Source organism: Sardina pilchardus, chromosome 3, assembly GCF_963854185.1.
Source record: "Sardina pilchardus chromosome 3, fSarPil1.1, whole genome shotgun sequence".
NCBI lineage: Eukaryota > Metazoa > Chordata > Actinopteri > Clupeiformes > Clupeidae > Sardina > Sardina pilchardus.
In genome coordinates this window covers 21,762,871-21,790,865 of record NC_084996.1, presented here as the reverse complement: position 1 = coordinate 21,790,865, position 27,995 = coordinate 21,762,871, and the positions used below count along the sequence as shown (strand labels likewise).

Genomic DNA, 27,995 nt, shown 5'->3' with positions numbered 1-27,995 from the left:
TAGAATAGAGCGAAGGGCTCTAGGGCTTATTCTTCGGCAGGAAGCGTCTATAGCTCGGGCCTCCTTTATTATTAGAAGAAGCAGATTATTGATGTCGCCGTTGCGCAGCCTCGCCGTGGGTCTCAGGCTCCGGCTACATCCATGGTGTCTTTGAAGAGGGAATCGGCGTCAGCAGTACTGACGGAGGCTTTTGAATAGGCTATCTAGATGTGCATTCAGACATGCTGATCGGAATTTCCTGAGGAGGATCAAGCAACGTCAAAACGGACAGTGTGGATGGATGCGGAGAGATGTGTTCGCTGTCAGTAGGATTTATATTCATTTACGTTATGTAAGAGTCTAAGCGCGCAACGCAGCTGTACAATACCCGAACTGAGGAGTAATAATGAATAACGCGCAAGATATGTCTCCCGATTTTGTGTTGATGCGCTTGGTTTCTGCAGCGGAATATGACCGTGTAGACGAGGAGAATTTGTTGACGGGCAGCGGAGTGGTTTCCGGATTCGGGAAAGCAGCTTTGGGTCATCATGGCAACAACATCACCAGTGGGTTCGAGTTGGACCCCACTAACCCCTCCGCAGGCCCGGTGTGCCAGACCAATCCCTCCCCGCACTGTAGTTCTCAACCGGAGAGCGGGACAGCAGCGCTTGACAGCGGCATAATGCTGACTCGACCCTCGCTGTCTGATACTCCACCGCCGCCCGACTTTGCCGTGGCCCAGCGCTTCGAATTCCCACACACGGGGGGCCGAGGCTCGCGGGCACAGCTCATGGTTTTTCAAAACCTCCTAACGACCGGGGAAGGACTCGAGCAGTCCGGTTATCAAACGGGCGAGAACGACACGTTAGACGGCGGCGGCACAGGTGTGTCAAACGGCGGCGTCGATGACAATTCCAACTACAGCATAAGCGCACACCAGCGAATACCCTCACAAAGACTCCAGTGGCACCCGGTAATGCAACTCACCAAGGTAGCGGTGGAGGGCAGCGACTTCTCCGTTGGGAGAGGAGGTCTCTGCCACAGGCACCATTTAGTCACTGACACCATGGACTGGCCTCCTTTACTAGACAAGTCCCTACAGTTTGGCCTGCTGGACCCGCGTAAGGCTGGTAGTGACCACCACAGGGAGGACCCAGTGCTGAGCCTGGCCAGACGTCTGGGGGAACTGGGCCAGGCGTCGGAGAAGCTGCTGAAGGATGGCGAGCCGCTGCGCTGCTCCTGCCAGAGCGTGCTGGCGTCGGCCACAGCGGGCATGGGGCCCGGGGAGGACCCGAGTGAGACCAGCGATGCGCTGCTGGTGCTGGAGGGCCTTGGCTCGTCGGAGGTGGGCGAGCTGGCCATGGGCGGGTGCCCGTGCCCGGGGCGGGACGGCTTCAAAGGAGAACCGGGGGCCGAGTCGGGGGAACCGGACACGGGCCAGGACGGGGCGACCACGCCGATGACCATGACGACCATGACGGTCGCCGCGGCGACGGCCACCTTCTCCAGCAGCTCTCTGAGCGGGCTCATGCAGCAGGTGCAGCGGCTGGCGGCGGCAGGGGCAGCGCTGGGCGCAGATGCCTACCGTGACCCGCAGACGTGCCGCCCGTCCCTCCCAGACGGCCTCTGCCCCTCGGGCACGCTGGCGCCGGACGCCTCCGGCTCCTCCTCCTCCTCGGGCACTCTCCCCGAAGCACCGGCCTCCACGACCACCCAGGCGCCCGAGCACCCCCAGCCCTCGGACGCCACCTCGCCACCCACGCCCACCGCCGTCGCACACACCCCGCTGAGCCGCCCCCCCACGCCCAAGCGCATCGGCTCCCCCATGGCGGTGGCGGCCGCCCTGGGCAGTGCCACCCTTGGCGTTGGCGGCGGAGGTGCCAGCGAGAGCCAGAAGAGCAGGGGCAAGTCGAGGAAGGGCTCGCTGAAGATCCGCCTCAGCAAGCTGTTCCGCACGCGCAGCAGTGGCACAGGAGTGGGCGGCGCGGGCGCGGGCGCCAGCGGGGGGAGTGGCGGTCCCAGCCCTCTGCTGGACAAGCGTCCCTCGCTGGCCTCGTCCACCTCGTCGGGCGGCAGCCTGATGGACGTGTGGAGCTCCTCCAGCGCTGAACCTGACGCTGGCAGCAGGTATGACGAAGACCATGATGATGATGATGATGGTTGTGATGGTTGTGGCACAGCTGGCACAGAAGTGCCCGGCCCGCTTCTTTGATCACCGCTGCCCTGCTTTCCCAAAAAAGCCTGGCCACCGTGGTGTTGTTTGTGTTCCTGTTTGTAGGTCTCGATAAAAAAAGATAAAAAGTTAAATGTCCTGTGATCACTACCAAGTCAGAGGACTATGGTCACAACTGCCAACTTATCAAATTAAGAAGTAAAAGTGTATTTTCTCTCCACACCCTAAAGGCTAACACAGGCCATGGAGCATGTTTATGATAAAGTCAGAGATACTTAAGTTGCCCAGGCTTTAGGTCACGTGCGGAGCCGGTGCCAGGAGTATGGTGACATGTCTTGTCTTAAAGCATCGCCATGGAAACACATGCTGCTTTTTGACATGCGTATTTAATGAGCAAGAAGTTGTATCACCATCATCAAATGCATCATGATGGCTTAGTAGTGATGTGCAGAGCAGATAGGCATACCTGCTGTTTGCATTAGACATCCAGGATACGGTATTAGACATCCAGGATACGGCATTGACTATGTGGTTCAGTGGATGGGCCTAAATATCCCACAACACTGTACCAAAAGCTTTTACAGCAAGACCTCTCCAAGTATATCACCAGAGAACACCGGTTAATACGCCTGCAAGCTTTTACGAGGGCCATCTGGGTTGTTGGTGATGCTTGCTACTGTAGGTGTCTGCATGCCTTTAAGATGGCCAGCTAGTTATGTGTAGACCAAGGCTCTGTTTCAAACCACGTACTTGCACACTTTAAATACTTAGTTTAAGTGTATAGTGCAGATGTTGGGACAAAACTAACCATCAAAGAAGTGGGCACAACGCAAGCAAGCAAGCGCTCAGTGTTTCCAGTGGCAGTGCACTGACGGAAGTATGTGGTTTGAGGCACGGGCCGACACACAACCCGACACACAACCTGACGCACCGCCCGACACACCGCCCAACACTCCTTTTTGCTGCTTTGAAAATGAGGGAGACCAAAGCCAGCACGCAGGGCATGTTTTGGGAGAGCTGGATATGTGGTGTGTGTGTGTGTGTGTGTGTGTTTTCTATGGGCCATAGAATGCTAAGCCACCATGCCATTAGTGGTTCCCTCTTTCAGACATGAGGGATATTACATATCTCTGTGTCCAAGGTATTTTGTGTGTGTGTGTGTGTGTGTGTGTGTGTGTGTGTGTGTATATATGAGGTTTGTGATGAGGTATTTCATCTAAATATAGATGGAATTAGACAATCGAAACTTTTAGCATCTTTATCAAAAGGCTTTGAACAATCACAGTATTCATTCATTTAGTATTTACATAAGTATCCTTAAATAACACACACACACACACACACACACACACACACACACACACACATAATCATGTGTCTGGTGGTTGAGTGAGTTCAAATGCTAAGTCTAGTGTAAAGAGAAACAGAGTGCTCAGTGCGGTGGCTGTGTGTGTGTGCTACTGTATATCTTATCTTAGTCTATGGCGAGAAGATGGACTGGTTCCATATCACTCTGCCCCTTGGACATTTCTAGAACGTTGCTACTGTTTTGTGTCTGTGTTTTTCAGTAATTTGTTTTTAAACCCAAATCAATAAGACACTGTACACCAAGAGTTAATGGCTGTGTTAAAACGGTGGTCTTGTGATACCTCCACACGTAGGCCACAGGCTCTGGCTCTGCCCGCACACAGAGCAGAACACAGTGTTTGGCTACAGTATGTGTCCAGGCCTGGAGCAGGAGGTTTTTAAAGAAGGTCATAAACGCCACACCCCAGACTGCTCCTCTAGCTCCAGGAAATGAGTTCTGGTTTAGTCACCCTTCAGCTGGATCCCACCATATGGACCAAGCCACTCTTACTGTGTAATCCTGGGCTACCAGTTTGTAATATACTTTTTCTCTCTTTCTTTCTCGTTTCTCCCTCTCATCTGCTCTCTCTCTCTCTCTGTTCCTCCTTCTCTCACACTGTCTGTTCCCTCTCTCCTCCTCTATCTCTCTCTTTCTCTCTTTCTTTCTCTCTTATCCCTCTCATCTGCTCTCTCTCTCTCGCTGTTCCTCCTTCTCTCACACTGTCTGTTCCCTCTCTCCTCCTCTATCTCGATCTCTCTCTCTCTCTTTCTCTCTCTCTCTTATTCCCGCGCTCTCTCCTTCATTAGGCCCCAGCTGTCGAGGCCCCAAAGTGCCTTCTCTCCTGTGCCCTTCACTCCTGCCTTCACTGGTAAGTGTGTGTATGTGTGTGTGTGTGTGTGTGTGTGTGCATGTGTGTTTAGTCACTGTAATTAGCAGCACTTGGTCAATCATTCAACGTTTCCATACACAGACTATGTGTGTAGGAGGTGTCATCTGAGAAGTTTTTTTTGTGGTGTATCTCTTCATTGCCATATGTTAACACTGGTGCTTTGGATGTTAATGCTTGAGTTAGATGTGTATGTGTGTTAGTGAGAGTGTGTGTGCATGCATGCATGGTTGTGTGTGTGTGTGTGTGTGTGTGTGCGCCTCTGTGTCTGTGCATGTGCATTTGTGTGTGTGTGTGTGTGTGTGTATGGGTGTGTAAAGCTAATTTGTGTTGGGATGTTATTATGTAACTATAATAGCCTATATCTGTCTCCTTCCCACTTCCCCACCAGTGAATAATGAAGTCTTTTATCAATCTCTGCAAATAAGACTGCCACTCGTTCTTGCCTTTTGCCTGTGTCTCTTTCTTCCTTTCTTTCTTTCTTCCTTCCTCTATCTGTCTGTGTGTTCTCTCACTTCCTTCTCATGCCCGTCTTCTTGTCCCGGTTCTTCCTGGTTCTTCCCTCCTACCTGCCGGCAGGTGAGACAGTGTCCCTGGTAGATGTGGACATCTCTCGTAGAGGAGGGAACACTCTGCACCCCCCCACCCCCCCGCCTCCTCCCCGACGAAGCCTCAGCCTGCTGGGTACTCTTCCTCTTCCTCTTCCTCACTCACTCACTCACTCTCTCACTCTTCTCCTTTGCACTCCTTTACTCGTCCTCTCTCCTGTCTGGCTCTGCACTCGCTCCTCCTCACGGTCAGGCTCTGGTTCCTCCCTTCAAAACTACACACTGATTTGTTATTCCATTCACTTCAATGCAGCTTCAAATTCTGTTTGGTCAGTCTCAGGCACGGCCGGTTCTGAAAAGTTAGAAGGCGTGTTCTGTTCACAAGGTTAGCACCAGCCGGACGGACCTGGATCTGTTTTAAACTAATTTCGTTGTTGGCCCAACATGCTACAGTTTTGTCATCTGCAGGCGTTGTAGCGTCAAATAGGATGACACGACTGACACATCATATCAGGACTAGATTTTCAATAGGGGGTTCACAAAGCCGTTAACCACAATTTAGAGCAGTCTGTTTGTCATGGGTTAATCACACGCATTCTTGTGGTCATCAAAGCAACTATAAGCAGCACATTTTCCACTTCTGATGCTTTTATTAGTAACCAACTGCACAAGTTGGTATGATAAGATCATAAGAAGCTTTTACTGTCAACTGTGCTGCTGCTGGTGTTGCTGTGCCTATTTGATAGGTATTTAGCTACTTTAAAACCTAAATTCCTTCCTGCTTTAAAAGAGCTTCAGCGTGAACTTCCATGAACCATAATAGGTTCTGTCCCAATCCTCGGTGCATTTTGCAATAACATGTGAGTGAGACTGCTGTGGACTGCCCTTATGGTGCAATGGCATGGGAAGGGCCGCTCTTTCACAACTCCCAGCGGCTCTAACCAGAAAAAACAACGAGACGGACAAATAAAGAAAAACAATAAGGACCTGGCTCTCTCTCTCTCGGTTCTCAACCCTGTTGAACCATTCTGTTTGTCTGAGGCTCAAAGCGAAAGCTCTAGCCAGAAGAATGGAAGTGAACTTGGGCCCGGTGCCGTGCCGTGACTCAGCCGGAGGTGCTGTGGTCAGGTCAGGTCTTTGTGTGGTCTGACTCGACTCTGAGGAGCATTGTGTAGGTGGCAGGCAGGCCGTGTGTGTGCGGACTCCTCGCGTCAGAGACGGAAGCCATGAGATGGAGGACGATAAGCAGGTCCGCTCTCAGTTCTCGTCTCAAACTTTGGCCCTGATGCGCTTTTTCCCCTCCATGCTGTCACCTGCAGCACAGCTTCTGTTTTTAGCTCATGGTGTGTCATGTTTGACCACATGATAAGGGCAGCCCCACTTCTCTAGTTGGTGCTGCTTTGTGCGTCCTGCACACATATAACTCAGCACTATAAGCAGACTACGTATTTTAGCATGTTTGAAATGGTAAAAAAGATGCACTTGTGATAGTATTTTTTATTTAAGTTGAACATTGTTTTACAGATTGTGTCTTGAAACCATGGACCACTTTTGCAGTATGCTAGAATGTGCCCTTAATTTAGAAGCACTCTGTTAAATTCCACTTGCTCTGTGTGTGTGTGTGTGTGTGTGTGTGTGTGTGTGTGTGTGTGTGTGTGGTGGCCAGACCAGTAATTAAGGCTGAATCCATGCCCAAGTCCACTTAATACCCCTTAAACCCCCCATCCCGTTCGGGCTCCTCCGTCTCGGTGTCAGCCAGCCTGCTCTGAGGCCGTCTAAAATGGCGCTTGTGGGGAGCAGGAAGTGGCGCTAGTGTGGGGGCACTCGCTGAGCTCTGCTCCAGAAGCCTAAACGCATATGCTAGTGTGTTGAACCCTCAAGGTGGAGGGGGTTTGTAATGGTAAGGCGGTGTGTGTTGTGTGTGTGTGTGTGTGGAGGGCGGGCGGTTATCTTGGCATCAAGGTTCTACCATCCAGAATATACAGTCGGTACTATGCCACCACATCCAGAGTCAAGTGATTACGTCTGACATCCAGGATCCAAGAACTATGTCTCTCCATCTAGGATCTGATGAATGAAATAGATGTGCATATCTATAAAAACAGATACTCATACTTCAGCAGGTATTCTCATCCTTTTGTCTCCAGAATGCCGCTTAGGTGGCTCTTATTCTTTTGTCTGTTTTGTAATGCTGCTGCTGTTGTTGTTGTTGTTGTTGTTTGTCTGTCTGGGGTTTCTCCAGACGACTTCGGCGGGCCGCAGCCTGGGGTGTCCCTGGACAACGTGGTGGGGGCGTCCATGCAGTCGCTGCCCCTGAGAGCCCCACCCCCTTCCCACGCCATCATCCAGCACAGCCTCAGCCTCAACGGTAGGAGCACAGCACAGCACAGCACAGCACAGCACAGCACACAGCACAGCACACCTCACACATACAGCACAGCACAGCACAGCCTCAGCCTCAACAGTAGGAGCACAGCACAGCACAGCACACAGCACAGCACAGCACAGCACACAGCACACAGCACAGCACAGCCTCAGCCTCAACGGTAGGAGCACAGCACAGCACAGCACAGCACAGCACACAGCACAGCACAGCACAGCACACAGCACACAGCACAGCACAGCCTCAGCCTCAACGGTAGGAGCACAGCACAGCACAGCACAGCACAGCACAGCACAGCACAGCACAGCACAGCACAGCACACAGCACAGCACAGCACAGCACACCTCACACATACAGCACAGCACAGCACAGCACAGCACAGCACAGCACAGCCTCAGCCTCAACAGTAGGAGCACGGCACAGCACAGACATACAGCACAGCACAGCATAGCAAAGCACAGCACAGCACAGCACAGCACAGATATACAGCACAACACAGAACAGCACAGACATACAGCACAGCACAACACAGAACAGCACAGATATACAGCACAGCACAGCACAGCACAGCATAGCAAAGCACAGCACAGATATACAGCACAACACAGAACAGCACTGTACAGTACTGCACTGGAGCATTTCATTGATGGCAACAAAGAAGCTCCTTTCTTGAAGACCTAATTTGAGCCAGTTGATAACTGTACCTGTAAATCCAACCAGTGTTCTAATCTGTGTAGTAATACATGTAGCAATAGTTGATTATTTATATGATTAAAGACTATTTTTTCAATAATTTTGCCAATGAAAGGTACATTTGCCACTAAGGTGAAAAACAGTTTTGAAGAAATTGGAGAGTTTCGTAGTGTATCAAGCTGAACTCTGGCACAAATTAAGTTTCCCTCCCTTTTCTAGCTGGACGTTCTGGATGTTGAGTTAGTGATTGAGAAGATATGTTGAGTGTTATTTTGTCAAATATCTCATCGCATATATACAGTATATACTTCTATATTACGTATATTCTTCAGAGAATGTACGTAAGCAACTGATGATGAAAATATATTTTTGGACTGAACTTTAAAGGGATCTGGATGAAAGTCTCCTCTGGAATGAGTGAATAAATAAATGGCAAGCACTGGCAGATGGCTGACTGACGGAGTGGCTGACTGACAGACAGAGAGGCAGACGGACTGGGGGCCACAGGGAGGATGTGAGAATAGCTGTTCTAGAAAGTTACTTCTGTCTGAACTTGAGAAAAGAGGAAATGGACCTCACCTTCCCCCGCTCTGTTCACGTAGACAGTAGTTCTTAGTAATTAGTGATAAGAAAGTGACAACCGGTTGGGCGACATCTCATTCTGAAGTGTTTAAACCATGGCAGTGTTGTGTTTTGATAGGGTAGATGACTGAGCTTTGTTTCGATAATGACTAGCTTTTGTTTTGAAAACATGCTGTCTCTTTCCTGATGTTTGTTGTGAAGTAGAAACTGTGAATTTATGCGATGATTAGATCAGGAATATTATGGCATTTGAAGTAACATTCGTCTCCATCGTGTCGGTGTAAAAACTTGCAGTCGCTCTCTGAGAGTCCTGTATAGGCGCCGTGGTCTCGCAGCGTAATATTCCTCGGCGTTGAGTCCGTGCAGCTCTCGCCTATAAATAGAGCGCTGGTGTGTTTGCGGAGCTGGAGGCCATTGTGAGGGTGGCCACGTGAAGCCGGCTTTAACTAATTACACCATCCATCGGCTTGAGTTTGTTTGGATGGCGTGGTGCAAAAATAGCCCTGCAGTGACACCAGTCTCCAATTAACACCAACACACACACACACACACACACACATACATACATACATACAGTTAGACACACAGACAAACACACACACACAGATGGACAGACAGACACGCAGGCATGGAGACACACAAACACACCCACAAGACCTCCCCCCAACAAACACACACACAAACACACACACACACACACACACACACACACACACACACACACACACTGAGACAAATTTACTTGGCAACTCCTTTTTTCCAGGAGTTCATTAAAGTTTACATGAAACCCAGAGGCAGCTGAAGGCCTATTGTTTAATTGGATATCTCAGCGTCTCCATTAGAAGCACACATTGCACCCCCCCACTGAACACACACACACACACACACACACACACACTGCACCCCCCCACTGAACACACACACACACACACACACTGCACCCCCCCACTGACCCACTCTATTGTGCCAGCGTGGTCATCAGGGAGAGACCCTGAGGTGCACTCAAATTTGGCAAACAGTGGTCAACGATTGTGGTGAACGTGTTTTCTTTGAGCAGTTCAATTTGAACGATTTGGTGCTAACTTTCCATTCTAATGATAATTGCATTGTTGCCTTCGTCAAACTCGTGGCCAGTATTCTGCAGCTCAGGCTGGAAACCTGCACATCTATCTCCCCTGCCTCCTGTCCACAACCTTTGGGTCCAATAACAAACTAGCTCATCCAAAAGACGCACCCGGATCGTTGGTCTGATTGGTTGAAGGACTGTGCAAGTGTACGGAGTCATTTGAACTGTGTCCGTTGATCATGCCTCTTGTGCAGTAGAAATAAAGCACAGACTCCCCAGACTAATGTTCAGTCTTAGAAGATTGAGCTTAGTATGGTGATAGCCAGACTAGGCACAGCCAGCAACACAAAATAAACCTCACCAGGGGTGCCATGATTAGTGTGTGCAGAGACACGGCCCATTGATCCAACAGTGGTTAGACCGCTGGGTTGCCAGGTTCTCCCTCCGTCTGTTTGCAGAAGCTTCCATTTGGTCCAGAGGTTGTGAAGAACTAGGCTGTGTGTCAGCGTATTGTTCTGTAGGAGCACAAAGGCCACTGTTGTCTTCTCCATGTTCCCAGACCAGACCAATGACTAAGAAATGAAGCCCAGTGTTCACACAGTCCCCTGTGAAGCCACCAGGAATGGCAGATTTAGCCAAATATGGTCAATGCTGGATGGACCTGCCCACTGTTTACTATGCATGCATGTTATGGCTCCAATACGCTGTTATTACACAGACTTTAGCTCCACTTTGCCGATATCGCTGACCAATTTTGGCTTCATTTTCATTTTCAGAATGGAAGAGTAATTACATCAGGTTGTCCACTGTTTTTTTTTTCTATCACCATCATTAACCCAGGCGCTGTCTTGAACAGAGTAATTCACGGTACAGTCAGCGGTCATAGCCAGTTTCCAGTCCATACATTTCCACATGTACAGTCACATTCAGCAAACATCTGCCCATCCCAGGGGTGCTGCCCAGCCCGTGAGAACTCTGTACAAAACTGCTCTCTGTAGGCACCCTAGACTCTGAAAATTGGAAACAGACAGTTGGGGAGGCAGCCTGTCCGCCATTCAAAAACGTAGTTTCTCTGGGAATACTGACGAAAGGCACGGCTACCCCTCTGCTGTGTTTTGTTTATAATGTATATAATGTAAGTACGTTGTTTGGAACAAAAGCATCTTCTAACTAATAAATGTAAAGAGGCACTATGCATGTTTGGCGATTTGCTGTTTTCACATTTTACGCTTGCAGGTTTCTCTGCAGAGCTTCCCCTACAGCTTTAGCGTGTATATTTTACACTACTCAATTGGTCAGTCTGACTTTTCAATCGAGTATGATTGTGAGAATGCGAAACTTTACTCAGTGCCTCTTTAGTTTGTCAGTGCCACCGACCTGGTGACACAAACGTGCAAGTGTGGCCTCACAGGTGCTAAAGGGAAGCGAGAAAGCCATCATTCAACCCGGAATAAGTCAAATAACCATTGCCATGACTCCGAAGCTGATCAGTTAAGGCAAATTAAGCTTAAAAAAACTTGCATAGTACACCTTTAAATATGAACAGGAACATAAACAAATGCAATATCATGTGCAATTGCTAACTACACCTTTAATGGAATAAATAGTAAATAACTTGGATCTCAGTGTCTTTGCCAGAGGTTCTTTTTCATGGCGTTGGTGTTCACTTTCCCTGGGTCCCAGAGGTTGTGAAGGGCCATCTTGTCAGTGTCAGGCGATAGAACTTATTCATTTCACTGCATTCTTTACTTCAGTAATGATATGCATGTGACAAATACCACTCCTTGTATCCTTGTATCCTTGTCATATGTCTATTTGTAGACAATTTGTAGAGCATTTGTGTGTGTGTTGCTGTGTTGGCAGACACGTTCCTCAGAGGACTGCCGCGCCCCATCCCCTTGGTGCCGGACGGTCCCAACGCGGCCCGCCATGACCAGCGGCCCTCTCTGTTCCCGCTGAGCCGACCCGACGCCAGCAGCTTCGCCACCAGCCTCAGGGAGCTGGAGAAGGTGAGATACACACACACACACACACACACACATACATACATACACACACACACACACACGCACGCGCACACTACAATGCGGTCGTGTACAGTCCCTTCTAAACGAAGCATCCATTTGGTATTTGCTCTACCATCTCCCTCACACACACACACACACACACACACACACACACACACACACACACACACACAAACAAACATCCTGTCACCCATATATCATGCATATGCAGCGGTAGCCAGTGGATCAAGTGCATTGTGATGAGTAAGCCTCTCACTCCCTACACCATGTCTAAGGTTGCAGCGAGCAGGAAATCCCCCCTGTAGCCTAACACATAGCCTGACCTATCGCGAGGTGACGCAACTCCGCGCAAGGCTCTAGGTTAATTATAACTTAGTCAGAATTCTGCCTGGTAGCTTTCTTCGACCTGATCCACCCAAACCCACGATATCTTCTGGTAAGCCCGAAGCCAAGCCCGACCTGCCTGTGAGCTGGCACACACACACACACACACACACACCACCACCATCACCATCACCGCGGTGTGATGGTGTCAGTCAGAGTCACAGACTGGTGTTTCTACGCCATGATGCTGATGCTGAATTGTGGGCTGGGAGCTTGCCTGTGGTGCGCGGCTGTGTGCTGCCACACAATCCAGGTTGCACACTGTACTGTATGTATGCCACAAGAGAATGTGCAGCCTTTAAACTCTCACCCACACACACACACACACACACACAGATGTGCAGACATGCCAGAGCTCACCCACACACACACACAGTACACACAGAGAAGACATGCAACATGGAAAAAAGCACAGGCATCATGCAAAAACTCCACCCACTTGCAAACGCCCAACATAACAAAGCAAGCACAAAGCAACAACAGGGCTGTAGACCTCTTTCAGCCACGGTATCAGCACACATATTCAAATATACATTCTTAGATAAACATTTAAGTTTGAATTGAGGGAAATTGGATGCGTGATGCAGTTGACACATGAATTCAACCCTGTGCAAGAACCCGATTTGATCTCTCTGTCAGTGTTGACTTCCTTCTCACTTCCTGATCTCATGGCCCTCTGCACAGCCATCTGTCTTTGGCACACTCAGCAAGTGTGGTTGCAGTGCCTGTTTCAAAAGGCTTCTCCATAGTCTGCCGCCATTTCTCATCGTTCGTTTGCGTTGTGTGTCTGTATTAGCTTAGGTCAGGTGTAATTGTCTTGTTCGTGTTCTAGTATGTGTAGTGTGTGTACAGAGATCTGTGGTGTAGGATCTACACCTTTGTCCTGTCTTGTATGGATATTTTCAAACTTTTTGCCGCCAGTCTTAGCCAGGACTACCTGGGGGAAGAGTTGTTGTAACTCAATGGGACTTCTCCTAGTTAAATAAAGGTTAAATAAATACAATTAAATAAAAAAAATGGGTTATAATCTACTGCGTTAGGGCAATGGTTCTAGGCACAAGCTGAGGGAAGGGGACTCAAGATTTCGACTTGTTTTCGTGTTTGGATCATGTGATGATGGAGGACTGGGCGTTTGTGCACAGTTCTGGGAAAACTGAGAGACCACTGCACATTTTTCTGATGTCATCCTGGTTGTTGAGTGACATTGGAATGAGTTGACGTCACATTCAAATTTGCACTGGTCTCTTAATTTTGAATATGACCGTCAACTCATTTGAATGGCACTCAGAAACTGTAGCATGACCTCAGAAAAATGTGCAGAGGTCTCTCAATCCACTCCATGGCCGTAGTTAAGAATGACTAACACGGTTATCTAGTGCTCCCTGCTGAGACCCTTACAGTTACTCTTACAGTACACTTACACCGGACAGAGGCACACACCCTGGCTTTTTTATTCTGTATCGCCATGGAACATCGTTTGGTTTTACACAGGGCACAGATGTGTGGTAGGATCAGAAAAGTGGGCAGTGGTGTCTTTTACCAGAGCTGTATATGCTAAATGTAAGGATATCTGGCTTTCAGGTGACATTTATGGGAAATGTAAAACGTGCAAGTTACAGTGGTGTTATATCATTAAAGCAGGACATTTAAGTAGAAGCATGCAGTGGTGATTTCCTCATTTCAAACAAGTTATTGAAACCAATGCCAACAAATGTCACCCGAAATGTATCTATATATGAAGCCTGAAGTATGTGTGTTGCCTGTATATTAACGTGTGCATGTGTGTTGCCTGTATATTAACGTGTGTGTGTGTGTGTGTGTGTGTGTGTGTGTGTGTGTGTGTGTGTGTGTGTGTGTGTGTGTGTGTGTGTGTGTGTGTGTGTGTGTGTGTTGCCTGTATATTGCCTATATATTAACGTTTATGTGTGTGTGTGTGTGTGTGTGTGTGTGTGAGTGTATGTGTGTGTGTTGCCTGTATATTAACATGTGTGTGTGTTGTGCAGTGTGGCTGGTACTGGGGCCCTATGAACTGGGAGGACGCGGAGCTGAAGCTGAAGGGAAAGCCGGACGGCTCGTTCCTGGTGCGGGACAGCTCTGACCCACGCTACATCCTCAGCCTCAGCTTCAGATCACAGGGGGTCACACACCACACACGCATGGAGCACTACAGAGGTGAGCACCACACACACACACACACACACACACACACACAGCTCTGACCCACGCTACATCCTCAGCCTCAGCTTCAGATCACAAGGAGTCACACACCACACACGCATGGAGCACTACAGAGGTGAGCACCACACACACACACACACACACACACACACACACACACACACACACACACACACACTATACACAGCTCTGACCCACGCTACATCCTCAGCCTCAGCTTCAGATCACAGGGGGTCACACACCACACACGCATGGAGCACTACAGAGGTGAGCACCACACACACACACACACACACACACACACACAGCTCTGACCCACGCTACATCCTCAGCCTCAGCTTCAGATCACAAGGAGTCACACACCACACACGCATGGAGCACTACAGAGGTGAGCACCACACACACACACACACACACACACACACACACACACACACACACACACACACACAGCTCTGACCCACGCTACATCCTCAGCCTCAGCTTCAGATCACAGGGGGTCACACACCACACACGCATGGAGCACTACAGAGGTGAGCACCACACACACACACACACACACACACACACACAGCTCTGACCCACGCTACATCCTCAGCCTCAGCTTCAGATCACAAGGAGTCACACACCACACACGCATGGAGCACTACAGAGGTGAGCACCACACACACACACACACACACACACACACACACACACACACACAGCTCTGACCCACGCTACATCCTCAGCCTCAGCTTCAGATCACAGGGGGTCACACACCACACACGCATGGAGCACTGCAGAGGTGAGCACCACACACACACACACACACACACACACACACACACACACACAGCTCTGACCCACGCTACATCCTCAGCCTCAGCTTCAGATCACAAGGAGTCACACACCACACACGCATGGAGCACTACAGAGGTGAGCACCACACACACACACACACACACACACACACACACACACACACACACACACCATACACAGCTCTGACCCACGCTACATCCTCAGCCTCAGCTTCAGATCACAAGGAGTCACACACCACACACGCATGGAGCACTACAGAGGTGAGCACCACACACACACACACCATACACAGCTCTGACCCACGCTACATCCTCAGCCTCAGCTTCAGATCGCAAGGAGTCACACACCACACACGCATGGAGCACTACAGATCTGAGCACCACACACACACACACACACACACACACACACACACACACACACACACACACACACACACACACACACACACACACACACACACACACACACACACACACACACACACACACACACACACACACACACAGCTCTGACCCCCGCTACATCCTCAGCCTCAGCTTCAGATCGCAGGGGGTCACACACCACACACGCATGGAGCGCTACAGAGGTGAGCACCACACACACACACACACACACACACACACACACACACACACACACACACACACACACCATACACAGCTCTGACCCACGCTACATCCTCAGCCTCAGCTTCAGATCACAGGGAGTCACACACCACACACGCATGGAGCACTACAGAGGTGAGCACCACACACACACACACACACACACACACACACACACACACACTATACACAGCTCTGACCCACGCTACATCCTCAGCCTCAGCTTCAGATCACAGGGAGTCACACACCACACACGCATGGAGCACTACAGAGGTGAGCACCACACACACACACACACACACACACACACACACACACACACACACACACACACACACACACACACACACACACACACACACACACACACACACACACACACTATACACAGCTCTGACCCACGCTACATCCTCAGCCTCAGCTTCAGATCACAGGGGGTCACACACCACACACGCATGGAGCACTACAGAGGTGAGCACCACACACACACACACACACACACACACACACACACACACACACACTATACACAGCTCTGACCCACGCTACATCCTCAGCCTCAGCTTCAGATCACAGGGGGTCACACACCACACACGCATGGAGCACTACAGAGGTGAGCACCACACACACACACACACACACACACACACACACACACACACACACACACACACACACACACACACACACACACCATACACAGCTCTGACCCACGCTACATCCTCAGCCTCAGCTTCAGAACGCAAGGAGTCACACACCACATACGCATGGAGCACTACAGAGGTGAGCACCACACACACACACACACACACACACACACACACACACACACACAGCTCTGACCCACGCTACATCCTCAGCCTCAGCTTCAGATCGCAAGGAGTCACACACCACACACGCATGGAGCACTACAGAGGTGAGCACCACACACACACACACACACACACACACACACCATACACAGCTCTGACCCACGCTACATCCTCAGCCTCAGCTTCAGATCGCAAGGAGTCACACACCACACACGCATGGAGCACTACAGAGGTGAGCACCACACACACACACACACACACACACACACACACACACACACACAGCTCTGACCCACGCTACATCCTCAGCCTCAGCTTCAGATCGCAAGGAGTCACGCACCACACATGCATGGAGCACTACAGAGGCACACACGCACCACAGGAATACACTCCACAGTCCACACCACACCATACAGATCATACATATACACACACACACACACACACACACACACACACACACACACACACACACACACACACACACACACACACACACACACACACACACACACACACACACACACACACACACAGAGTCTTTCAAAAGCATGTCTAGAGGAACAATGTGCACAGCAGCCTTCTGTAGCTTTGCTATGCAGACGTCATCTCTCATCTGCAGTTGCTACAGCGACACAAACAGGAAGTGGTGTGAGGCCAGTGTGTGGTTTAAGCACAGGACTCCACAGGCTGTTGTGCATAGTAGTAACTTTATGTGTCCTTGATTTAAAACAAAATATTCAATATAGGGTCATTTCGTGTCAAATCACCCAGTGCCGGAAAGTGACCCTCTCCGAAAAAATCTGAAATAAATCACAGGTGTTTGTAGACTAGACCTATGCACAAATCTGAAATAGTATACCTGGATCACTAATGGTTTAAAATCTACAGCCCTTTGAAGCTTCAAGTCATTTTAAGCATTGTGGTGAACAGTCCTTTTTGGTCAACTTGCAACGTTATTGGTTCTTTTGGTATTTCACACACATCAGTGAAACTATGTGAATGGAAGCACATTTTCCTGTTGAATTAAGAAATCTAATCAGATGAGACGTGTCTTGTGTAATTTCCCCTCTGCAAAGCTCTGAAAATGGCTATAAATTCATTATGTGAAAAGACATCATCACTTTTGAAGGCTTCTCATTCGAAAGGTATGTGCCACAAATTTCATCAGGTTTTTTTCCCACTCATATATGGACTATAAGCTCATGTCCATGCATCAACTTTGGTTGTAATCGTTGTCATATTGTCAGAGCATTTTGTTTTAATTGGGCTTGATTTTCAAAAAGCCCATTTTCGTCCTATCATTTCACCATGTGGACAGTTAACAGGATTTTTTTTAATTTTACCATATCACATTCTGTATGTGAGGATCATCTGTCCAAAATTTGGGCTTGTTGCTGAGTTTCTTTATTGGAGATATGATTTTTGGAAAATATTCTCTATAAATCCACTGAACTTGCATTGGATCTGCAGTACTACTTTGCACCACATGGGATGCTCTTTTAATACAATGGAAGTCAATGGAAGAGTAAGAGATTCACTTGTTTGCTGCACATATCCAATCTAAACACACATTTTATGGTTCATAGTTGAATTGCTCCAAGTAATGATTGCAACATGAACAACATACTACTCATAAATAAATCTTATTTAGCTAAATAAACTGATCAAGCTAAATATACACACATAAGACTGACTGATCATACATGCAGCAAGAAGATTTAGCTTGCCATCTTTGTAACAGTTTTCTACACCACCATAGAAGTTGGAAAATGAAAGTCATGAACATATTCAAGAAAAAAGGGGTTTCAAGAATTCAGTGCATTATCAGATGCAGAAAAAGCATCAGATGCAGTTTAGAGCAGATATTTCACTTGATGAAGATGACCATGCATGTTTCCATCACATAAAAGTTTTAATCAAAAGGTATGAGGGCTCAAAACGCTATTGCCTGGATCCAAGACGCATTCATGAAAAGGAGATAACTCATCAAGTATCTTGTATGTATGATGACCAGTCAGTCTTATGTGTGTATAATTTGCTTGATCCGCTTATTTTCTCTAAATAAGATTTATTTATGAGTAGTATGTTGTTCATGTTGCAATAATTACTTGGAGAAATTCAACTATGAACCATAAAATGTGTGTTTAGATTGGATATGTGCAGCAAACAAGTGAATCTCTTACTCTTCCATTGACTTCCATTGTATTAAAAGAGCACCCCATGTGGTGCAAAGTGGTACTGCAGATCCAATGCAAGTTCAGTGGATTTATAGAGAATATTTTCCAAAAATCATATCTCCAATAAAGAAACTCAGCAACAAGCCCACATTTTGGACAGATGATCCTCACATACAGAATGTGATATGGTAAAATTAAAAAAAATCCTGTTAACTGTCCACATGGTGAAATGATAGGACGAAAATGGGCTTTTTGAAAATCAAGCCCAATTAAAACAAAATGCTCTGACAATATGACAACGATTACAACCAAAGTTGATGCATGGACATGACCTTATAGTCCATATATGAGTGGGAAAAAAACCTGATGAAATTTGTGGCACATACCTTTCGAATGAGAAGCCTTCAAAAGTGATGATGTCTTTTCACATAATGAATTTATAGCCATTTTCAGAGCTTTGCAGAGGGGAAATTACACAAGACACGTCTCATCTGATTAGATTTCTTAATTCAACAGGAAAATGTGCTTCCATTCACATAGTTTCACTGATGTGTGTGAAATACCAAAAGAACCAATAACGTTGCAAGTTGACCAAAAAGGATTGTTCACCACAATGCTTAAAATGACTTGAAGCTTCAAAGGGCTGCAGTTTTTAAACCATTAGTGATCCAGACATACTATTTAAGATTTGTGCATAGGTCTAGGCTACAAACACCTGTGATTTATTTCAGATTTTTTTGGAGAGGGTCACTTTCCAAATTGGCTGAAATTGGGTGATTTGACACGGAATGACCCTATATTTCAAACCTCCATCTAACACGTGCGTGCGTGCGTGCGTGCGTGCGTGCATGCGTGCGTGCGTGTCAGATAGGCAGCGTGGACATGTGTAACATCAGTGTGTGTTTGCTGTAGACGCCTCAGTAGACACAGGTGTTTGAGATGAGTGTGTGTGTGTGTGTGTGTGTGTGTGTTTGACGTGCAGGACATAGTTGATACGGTTGTGGAAGAAAACTGAATGATTTAAGCATCAGGCTCAAGAAACACAGCTGAATGAGTCTGAATGCTTGACCATCTGTCTATTGTGCTTCAGCCATATCATTATGTTATCATACAGTACTATAGTCGGACTTAGCCTGATTACCATCGACTTTCAAAGGCTCTGCGAGACTTTAGTCTGACCAACAGCCTGTGCTAACACGGTTTCTTGCCAGCGCTGGTTGACCCGCCTCCTTTAAGTGCCTCGATTTGCTACTGGTAGATGTCAGAAAGCGGATTGCCGAGTTTAAACCAATAACAACACTCTTTCCTCTGCCTTGAACACGCCTCTACCCAGAGCCGTTGGAGCTGCTCAAAGTTGATTGGTTCTCGACCAAAGGGGGCAGTTCCGCAGATTTCGGGAACTCAGAAATCCTTCTCAATGAGCAGTTGACCAGACCAGCAGCAAAAGCCTGAAGGCGTTGCGTCACTGGGAGGGCGTGCCAGGCTAAGTCGGACTAGTCCTGGCATTATATTATCATACAGTACTATAGTCGGACTAGCCATATCATTATATTATCATACAGTACTATAGTCGGACTAGCCATATCATTATGTTATCATACAGTACTATAGTCGGAGTAGCCATATCATTATGTTATCATACAGTTCTATAGTCGGAGTAGCCATATCATTATATTATCATACAGTAGCCTACTATAGTCGGAGTAGCCATATCATATGTTATCATACAGTACTATAGTCGGACTAGCCATATCATTATGTTATCATACAGTACTATAGTCGGAGTAGCCATATCATATGTTATCATACAGTACTGTAGTCGGACTAGCCATATCATTATGTTATCATACAGTACTATAGTCGGACTAGCCATATCATTATGTTATCATACAGTACTAAGTCGGACTAGCCATATCATTATGTTATCATGCAGCACTATAGTCGGACTAGCCATATCATTATATTATCATACAGTACTATAGTCGGGCTAGCCATATCATTATATTATTATACAGTACTAAGTCGGACTAGCCATATCATTATGTTATCATGCAGCACTATAGTCAGACTAGCCCTGGCACTCATGGTGTGCAGGTAGGGGCTGTACACACTATGGGCTTTTAACACATCTGCATTGGGAACACAGTTGTGTTGATCTGGTCAATGGGTTTGAGGTGAAAATTAGTGTGTGACTGTGTGGTTAAAGAAAACATTCAGATTTGATTTCAAAGCTTTTACGTCAGGACTGTATGAGAAGCAGAAGGCCAATTTGAGTCAGTGCGTCAGTGTTCAAAGCAATCATCTGATTTCTGCTCCTGGAGTTATTGGTCATCGCTTAGGAACTCATGACTATGGGAACCTGAGGGAGTTGTAGACGCTTTTGTTTTGATTCCCTGATGCTCTTAGCCAATCACTGTGTTCATGTCGCTGCAGGGACCTTCAGTCTGTGGTGCCACCCGAAGTTCGAGGACCGCTGCCACTCCGTGGTGGAGTTTATCGAGCGTGCAATCATGCACTCCAAAAACGGAAAATTTCTCTACTTCCTACGATCTCGAGTGCCAGGTGAGTCACACACACACGCACACGCACATACACACGCACAGGCTCTGTTGTGTGCAACTCCCCTCTGTGGTTGGCTATTTGTGTGTTACACCCGAACCCTCTCTGTGGTTGGCCGTTTGTGTGTAAACTCCCCTCTGTGGTTGGCTGTTTGTGTGTGACCCCACCTCTCTCTCTGTGGTTGGCTGTTTGTGTGTGACCCCACCTCTCTCTCTCTCTGTGGTTGGCTGTTTGTGTGTGACCCCACCTCTCTCTCTGTGGTTGGCTGTTTGTGTGTGACCCCACCTCTCTCTCTCTCTGTGGTTGGCTGTTTGTGTGTGACCCCACCTCTCTCTCTGTGGTTGGCTGTTTGTGTGTGACCCTGCTTCTCCACTTCTCTGATTTGATATCTGGGTGTAACACTGCATCTTCTTCCTCCTGAGATTTGCTGATTGGGTGTAACTTCACCTTTCTCTCCAACCCTGTGATTGACTGATTGGGTGAACCCTCAGCTCTCCCGCTTTGTGATTGGCTGATTGCGTCTAATCCCACCCCTCCCATCCTGACTTGACTATTTCTGACATTCTGATACGTTTTCAACCATGACGTATGTACAATTCCGGTTTGAAAGACGTATCAGAATGTCAGAAATAGTCCCGTCTGCAGTCGTCTTAAGACGGCTACATGAAGTCGAATGAGGCTATTGACTGATTGAGTTCAACCCCCCCCCCCACACACACACACATTTATAATTGGTTGATTGAGTGTAACCCCACCCCTCCCATCCTTGTCATTGGCTGATTGAGTGTAACCCCACCCCTCCCACTTTGTCATTGGTTGATTGAGTGTAACCCCCACCCTCCCCCCTGTTGTAATTGGCTGTTGTTTGGTTCTACCCCAGGGTTGCCGCCCACGCCGGTGCAGCTGCTGTACCCCGTGTCCCGGTTCAGCTCCGTCAAGTCCCTGCAGCACCTGTGCCGCTTCTGCATCCGCCAGATGGTGCGCATCGACCACATCCAGGAGCTGCCGCTGCCAACGTACGTCTCGCCAAACAACACACACACACACACACACACACACACACACATCCAGGAGCTGCCGCTACCCACGTACGTCTCGCCAACCAACGCCTCACACACATGTACCAACAACACACACACACACACACACACACACACACACACACACACACACATCCAGGAGCTGCCGCTACCCACGTACGTCTCGCCAAGCAACGCCTCAACACGCACACACATGTACTAACAACACACACACTCACACACACACACACACTAAAAACATACACACACGCTAAAAGCACACACACACACACTCACACACATGTACTAACAACACACACACACACACACACACACATCCAGGAGCTGCCGCTACCCACGTACGTCTGGCCAACCAACGCCTCAACACGCACACACATGTACTAACAACACACACACTCACACACACACACACACACACACACACTAAAAACACACACACACACACACACACACACTAAAACGCACACACACGCTAAAAGCACACACACACACACACACACACACACACACACACACATGCATTAAGAGCATACTGTATACAGACACGCACACACACACACATACTGCCTCAGTTGTTTTGGTAATTGACCCTCATACTGATTTGTTTGTTTTTGTATTTGTTTGCATTGTATTTGTGGGTTAAATTGTGTACATTGTACATTACACATAATTTGTAATGAAATGTTTTTCCTTCTTTTGTGATTTTTCATTGTCTTAAAGGGACACTTCACCGATTAGCATTAAGCTTTGAATCTTTAGAAAACCAGTCATGTTTTTGAATGGCCGTGCATTATTCCCTCAATTTGCCTTGAGATGGGAGAAATACGGATTTCAATGAAACCCATGAATAGGACTTCCTGCTTTCAATGATGTAAAATGACGATTTTTACATCATTGAAATCGGGAAGTCCAACATTGAAACCCGTATTTCTCCCATCTCAAGGCAAACTGAGGGAATGATGCACGGCCATTCAAAAACATGACTGGTTTTCTAAAGATACAAAGCTTAATGCTAATCCGTGAAGTGTCCCTTTAAGTGATTTCTAACATGTGGTTCACACACAGCTCTAGGGCTCTCTCCTATCCGCTAGTCCACTAACCCTCTTCTCTTACACGCAGGCCCCTGATTGAGTACCTGAGGAAGATCTACTAACGTTCCTCTCTCACGCAGGCCCCTGATTGAGTACCTGAGGAAGATCTACTAACGTACTTCCCTCTTACGCAGGCCCCTGATCGAGTACCTGAGGAAGTTCTACTAACGCGCTTCTCATGTTCTACTAACGTACTTGTCTCACGCAGGCCCCTGATTGAGTACCTGAGGGAGTTCTACTAACGTGCTTCACTCTTACGCAGACCTCTGATCGAGTACCTGAGGAAGTTCTACTAACGTACTTGTGTCACGCAGGCCCCTGATCGAGTACCTGAGGAAGTTCTGCTAACGTACTTCCCTCTCACGCAGGCCCCTGATCGAGTACCTGAGGAAGTTCTACTACTACGACCCTGAGGAGGAGATGTACATGTCCATCCGGGAGGCGCGGAGGGACCCCGGCACTGCACCGCCCGCCGAGACACAGACGTAGCAGTTCCACCAGATGAAGTGAGTCCACACACACACACATATACAGTGGGTATAGTAAGTATTCACACTCATGCTAAAGTTGACTAAAAAGAGGAATATAAAATCATCTTTTGAGAATTGATTGTAATGCCTTAATTCAAAAAATGAGTAAAAATCAAACCGCTAAGGACACTAATTTTCTTTGTGATTGAAGAATGTATCGTAAATAGATAAATGTTCTTCCTTAAATACAGGTTGCATAAGTATTCAACCCCTATGTTAAATTCCCATAGGAGCAGGAGGAGTTTTTATATGTTTTTATTTTTAAAGGCCAGCTATTTCATGGATCCAGGATAATATGCATCCTGATAAAGTTCCCTTGGCCTTTGGAATTAAAATAGCCCCACATCATCACATACCCTTCACCATAGCTAGAGACTGGCATGGTGCTTTTTCCAGTTAGCCTATTAGCCTGTTTGATTTGCATTGAGCTCAATGAGCATCAAACAGGCTAATTGGCTAACTGTAAAAAGCACCATGCCAATCTCTAGCTATGGTGAAGGGTATGTGATGATGTGGGGCTATTTTAATTCCAAAGGCCAAGGGAACTTTATCAGGATGCATAATATCCTGAATCCATGAAATAGCTGGCCTTTAAAAATAAAAACATATAAAAAATCCTCCTGCTCCTATGGGAATTTAACATAGGGGTTGAATACTTATGCAACCTGTATTTAAGGAAGAACATTTATCTATTTACGATACATTCTTCAATCACAAAGAAAAGTAGTGTCCTTAGCGGTTTGATTTTTACTCATTTTTTGAATTAAGGCATTACAATCAATTCTCAAAAGATGATTTTATATTCCTCTTTTTAGTCAACTTTAGCATGGGTGTGAATACTTACTATACCCACTGTACACACACACAGACACCATATTGGCCAGGTTTGCGTAGAGAGAGAGAGAGAGCGAGAGAGGGAGAGAAAACAGAGAGAGAGATTCACTCTATCTGTGAGGTTGTGGCCAGGGATATAGGCAGTAGTTCTGATAAATTAATTTAAAAACGGGGATTAGAAACAGTTCAAAGAATAAAAACGAAAACTGGAAACAAACTCAATTTTTGGATGACGTAACTGAAAACGGGAACAAAACCAATTTCACTTTGTGTCACTGTCACCAACGTCATTAACTGTTCTTCTATAAGGTTCTAAACTATTACAATTTAGAGAATAGACCTCGGAACACTGGAGAGGGATGGAAAATGAGTGTTTTTGTTCAGATGAACCGAAATGTGAATCATTCTGTTTTCAGTTCCTGATTTGAAATAAGTATTTCAAATACAAAATAGTATTTTGTCATTTGTTTTTCATTTCGTTGAAGACAGTGGCTTTGTGTTTTGTATCAAAATACTTTAAAGGTGCATTTTTGTAGTTTAAAAATACTGGTTAAACCAATTAGCCTTCTTTTGATGATGACGATAATTATTATAAAAGTGCAAACCAATGAATGTACAGTAGCCTCTGACTGGCACTGCCTCAGTCATTTGCCCACAATGCCCAGACTTGTCATCATGATATTGAGATTCAGGAAGATGATCCAGTGCAAGATGAGTAACACACACACACACACACACACACACACACACACACACACACACACACACACACACACACACACACACACACACACACACACACACACACACACACACACCAGTGATGCGCGGGCTGATCCAAATCGAGCGGGCGACCGCGGTCACCCGCGGTCACCCGCGGTTATGGGTCAAGAAAAAATATTTTTAATGATATGCGGGTCATGTTTGGTCGGGTCGGTAAAACAAATAAATTGTCATTTATATCGTACATAATTGTCTTTAGAAGAAAAAGACATAAGTTGCAGCATTCCCACTGAAACGCGATTCTATCCCCCACATTTTGTCACGAACATGTAGAAATGCACTTGTTGTTTCTGCGTAGACAGACCCTCGGCTACACTTGACATGCAGTTGTGTTCTGTTCTCAGAGCATATGCTTTCTCTGTCTATGATCTGCAGCTTTTATCTCGAACTGCTGGCCTCTACAGAAAGTGGCAGAATCGTCTACTGAGCAGCGAAGTTGCCGATGCAATGCGTGTTTCTCAAGTCTGATAATTTCCAGCAAGATCGAATGGTATTATGGAAAGAAAAATAAACTAAAAGTTTCCCAAATCAGGAAATATTTCTTAATTTAATGTCATCAAGGCATATAGCCTACAATTGGTATGAGCATGCAATATGTGCGTCCTTGCGCAACTTATAGGCCTAGTGGCTCGTTGGAAAGCCCCACGTCTGCTCTTCCCCACGTCGTGCAATAAAGGTTTCATCTCGCTGCAATTTATAATCGCGGAGCAATGGACTTTTGGTCCATTGATGAAGACGTTAATAAAGAGTTTCTTAATAATATTCTATGCCTGCATTTCATGCTTGGGAGAGCTTCAAGGCATTCATGTGAGGAACGGCTGAAACAGAATTTGTATAGGAAAATCCTAGGCTAATTATGTTCAATGTTGAGTCAAACAGCCACATTTTTGGATGAATGCTGACACGGAACAAAAAAAAGGTAGACTAAATGCATGTTTCCCAAATTCTGAGCAATTATAGGCTATATATAATTAGGCAATATAGGCTATATTATTGTTTTACATGCATATGAGATACCAATTTTGCATAGCTCAATGACGCTACGACTAAGTTAGACTAGGCTACTTTTTACAATAAGCGGGTCGGGAAGCGGGTCGGGTCCTGTATTTCAATATTTTTTTTTTGCGGTCCGAGTTGCGGTCGGGTTAGTTGTAAACGGCGGGGCGGGGCGGGGCGTTCAGACACGTACCCGCGCATCACTGACACACACACACACACACAATACACACTCTCTCTCATACCAACCTCCAGTTACTGTAGAACTTTGATGATGATTTTCCTGAGGACTGTAATCATCCAATGGAAGCGGTTCTGTGGTTGCCCTGCAGCATTGCTCAGTCTGGGCATGCATTGATGATGTCAGAGACTTGTCAGACCGACAGTACTCAGTGACTTTGAGAAACAGAGATTTTCTTTACTGTAAAGGGGAACTTGGAAACTATTTAAACTTAAAATAATCGTTTGAGAAATCATTTGGATGATTAAATGATCTGTTCTGGTGAAAATGGTGACTTGCCCCGCTCCCCCTAGCATCCCCAGGCCGAGACCACCCTTGAAAATAGATAATCGATAATCATACATAGGAGCTTCAAATAGTCTGATAACTTCAGACACAGACATCTTTACACCTGTGTGAACTGAAATGTTTGCTTCTTTTTATATATAAGTGAAGTGCTTTTGGGGTCATAATTTGTAGTCTATCCATAAAATAACTTAAGGGACTAGAGTCTGGTCTGTTTCAGATAGCAGCCTATATTGTGCTGTGGTTTTGTAGCTCTCTGATGTGTGCGTACCACCTGTAGACTGCAGTGTTTGGTGACTGATGCTGCTGCAGCACGTTTTCCATACAATAGTGACCTCTAGTGGCAGGAGAGCTAAACTCACTGGGTGATACTCAGATACATGTTTACTATAGTTCACAATATAGGGCATAAATGATGGGTGAAAGTGGCATAATAGTAGATTGTATTATATATTTACACTACTACCATTAATGACTGACCTTGATTATTCTCTCTGAGACCTGACACTGTCTTGCCATCCTTCTGCTAAGAGATTTTGTTAACAAAGTGTACTTGGCCATGGTAGTTTTCCCTTGTGTTGCCTCCAGAAAGATCATTTCGGTCATTGATGAAAAAGAAAGGCAAGCTAAAATATTATTTCATTGTATGATGTTATGATTGACATTACACAATTAGCCTACTCTTTGATTTTTTTCTTTCCTTGAAAATGTTCTGAAATCTTGAGAACTTGAGAAACTTTGAAAAAGCAGGGAATGGCATTTGAATGTTGTTGTTTTTGTTGTTGTTTTTGTTTTAAGTATCCCTGATGAACGATATTGTCTTGGCTCTGTCTCCCCAGGCATTCCCTTTATTTTTGTAGAAGTGAACAGCTGCCCATGAAGACTGCAAACTGGACTGGTGACGGCGCCCGTCCCATGCTGGAGTGGATCAGACTGCTGGTGTTCCTGCGTGACGGGGACAGGCCGTGGGTGGGGTGGTTGTGGG

At 46.7% G+C, this 27,995-nt stretch overlaps 1 protein-coding gene across 1 annotated transcript; it reads left to right on the top strand.

Moving 5' to 3' along the window:
* Positions 1-17: 17 nt before the first annotated feature.
* Positions 18-27,986, top strand: LOC134077048 (suppressor of cytokine signaling 7-like). Its single transcript, XM_062532414.1, has 9 exons — positions 18-2,106; positions 4,307-4,368; positions 7,177-7,302; positions 11,522-11,667; positions 14,073-14,241; positions 21,085-21,213; positions 22,091-22,226; positions 23,710-23,847; positions 27,850-27,986. The coding sequence occupies exons 1-8, from the start codon at positions 386-388 to the stop codon at positions 23,828-23,830; spliced, it is 2,610 nt and encodes an 869-aa protein (XP_062388398.1). The 5' UTR covers positions 18-385; the 3' UTR covers positions 23,831-23,847; positions 27,850-27,986.
* The last annotated feature ends 9 nt before the right edge of the window (positions 27,987-27,995 follow it).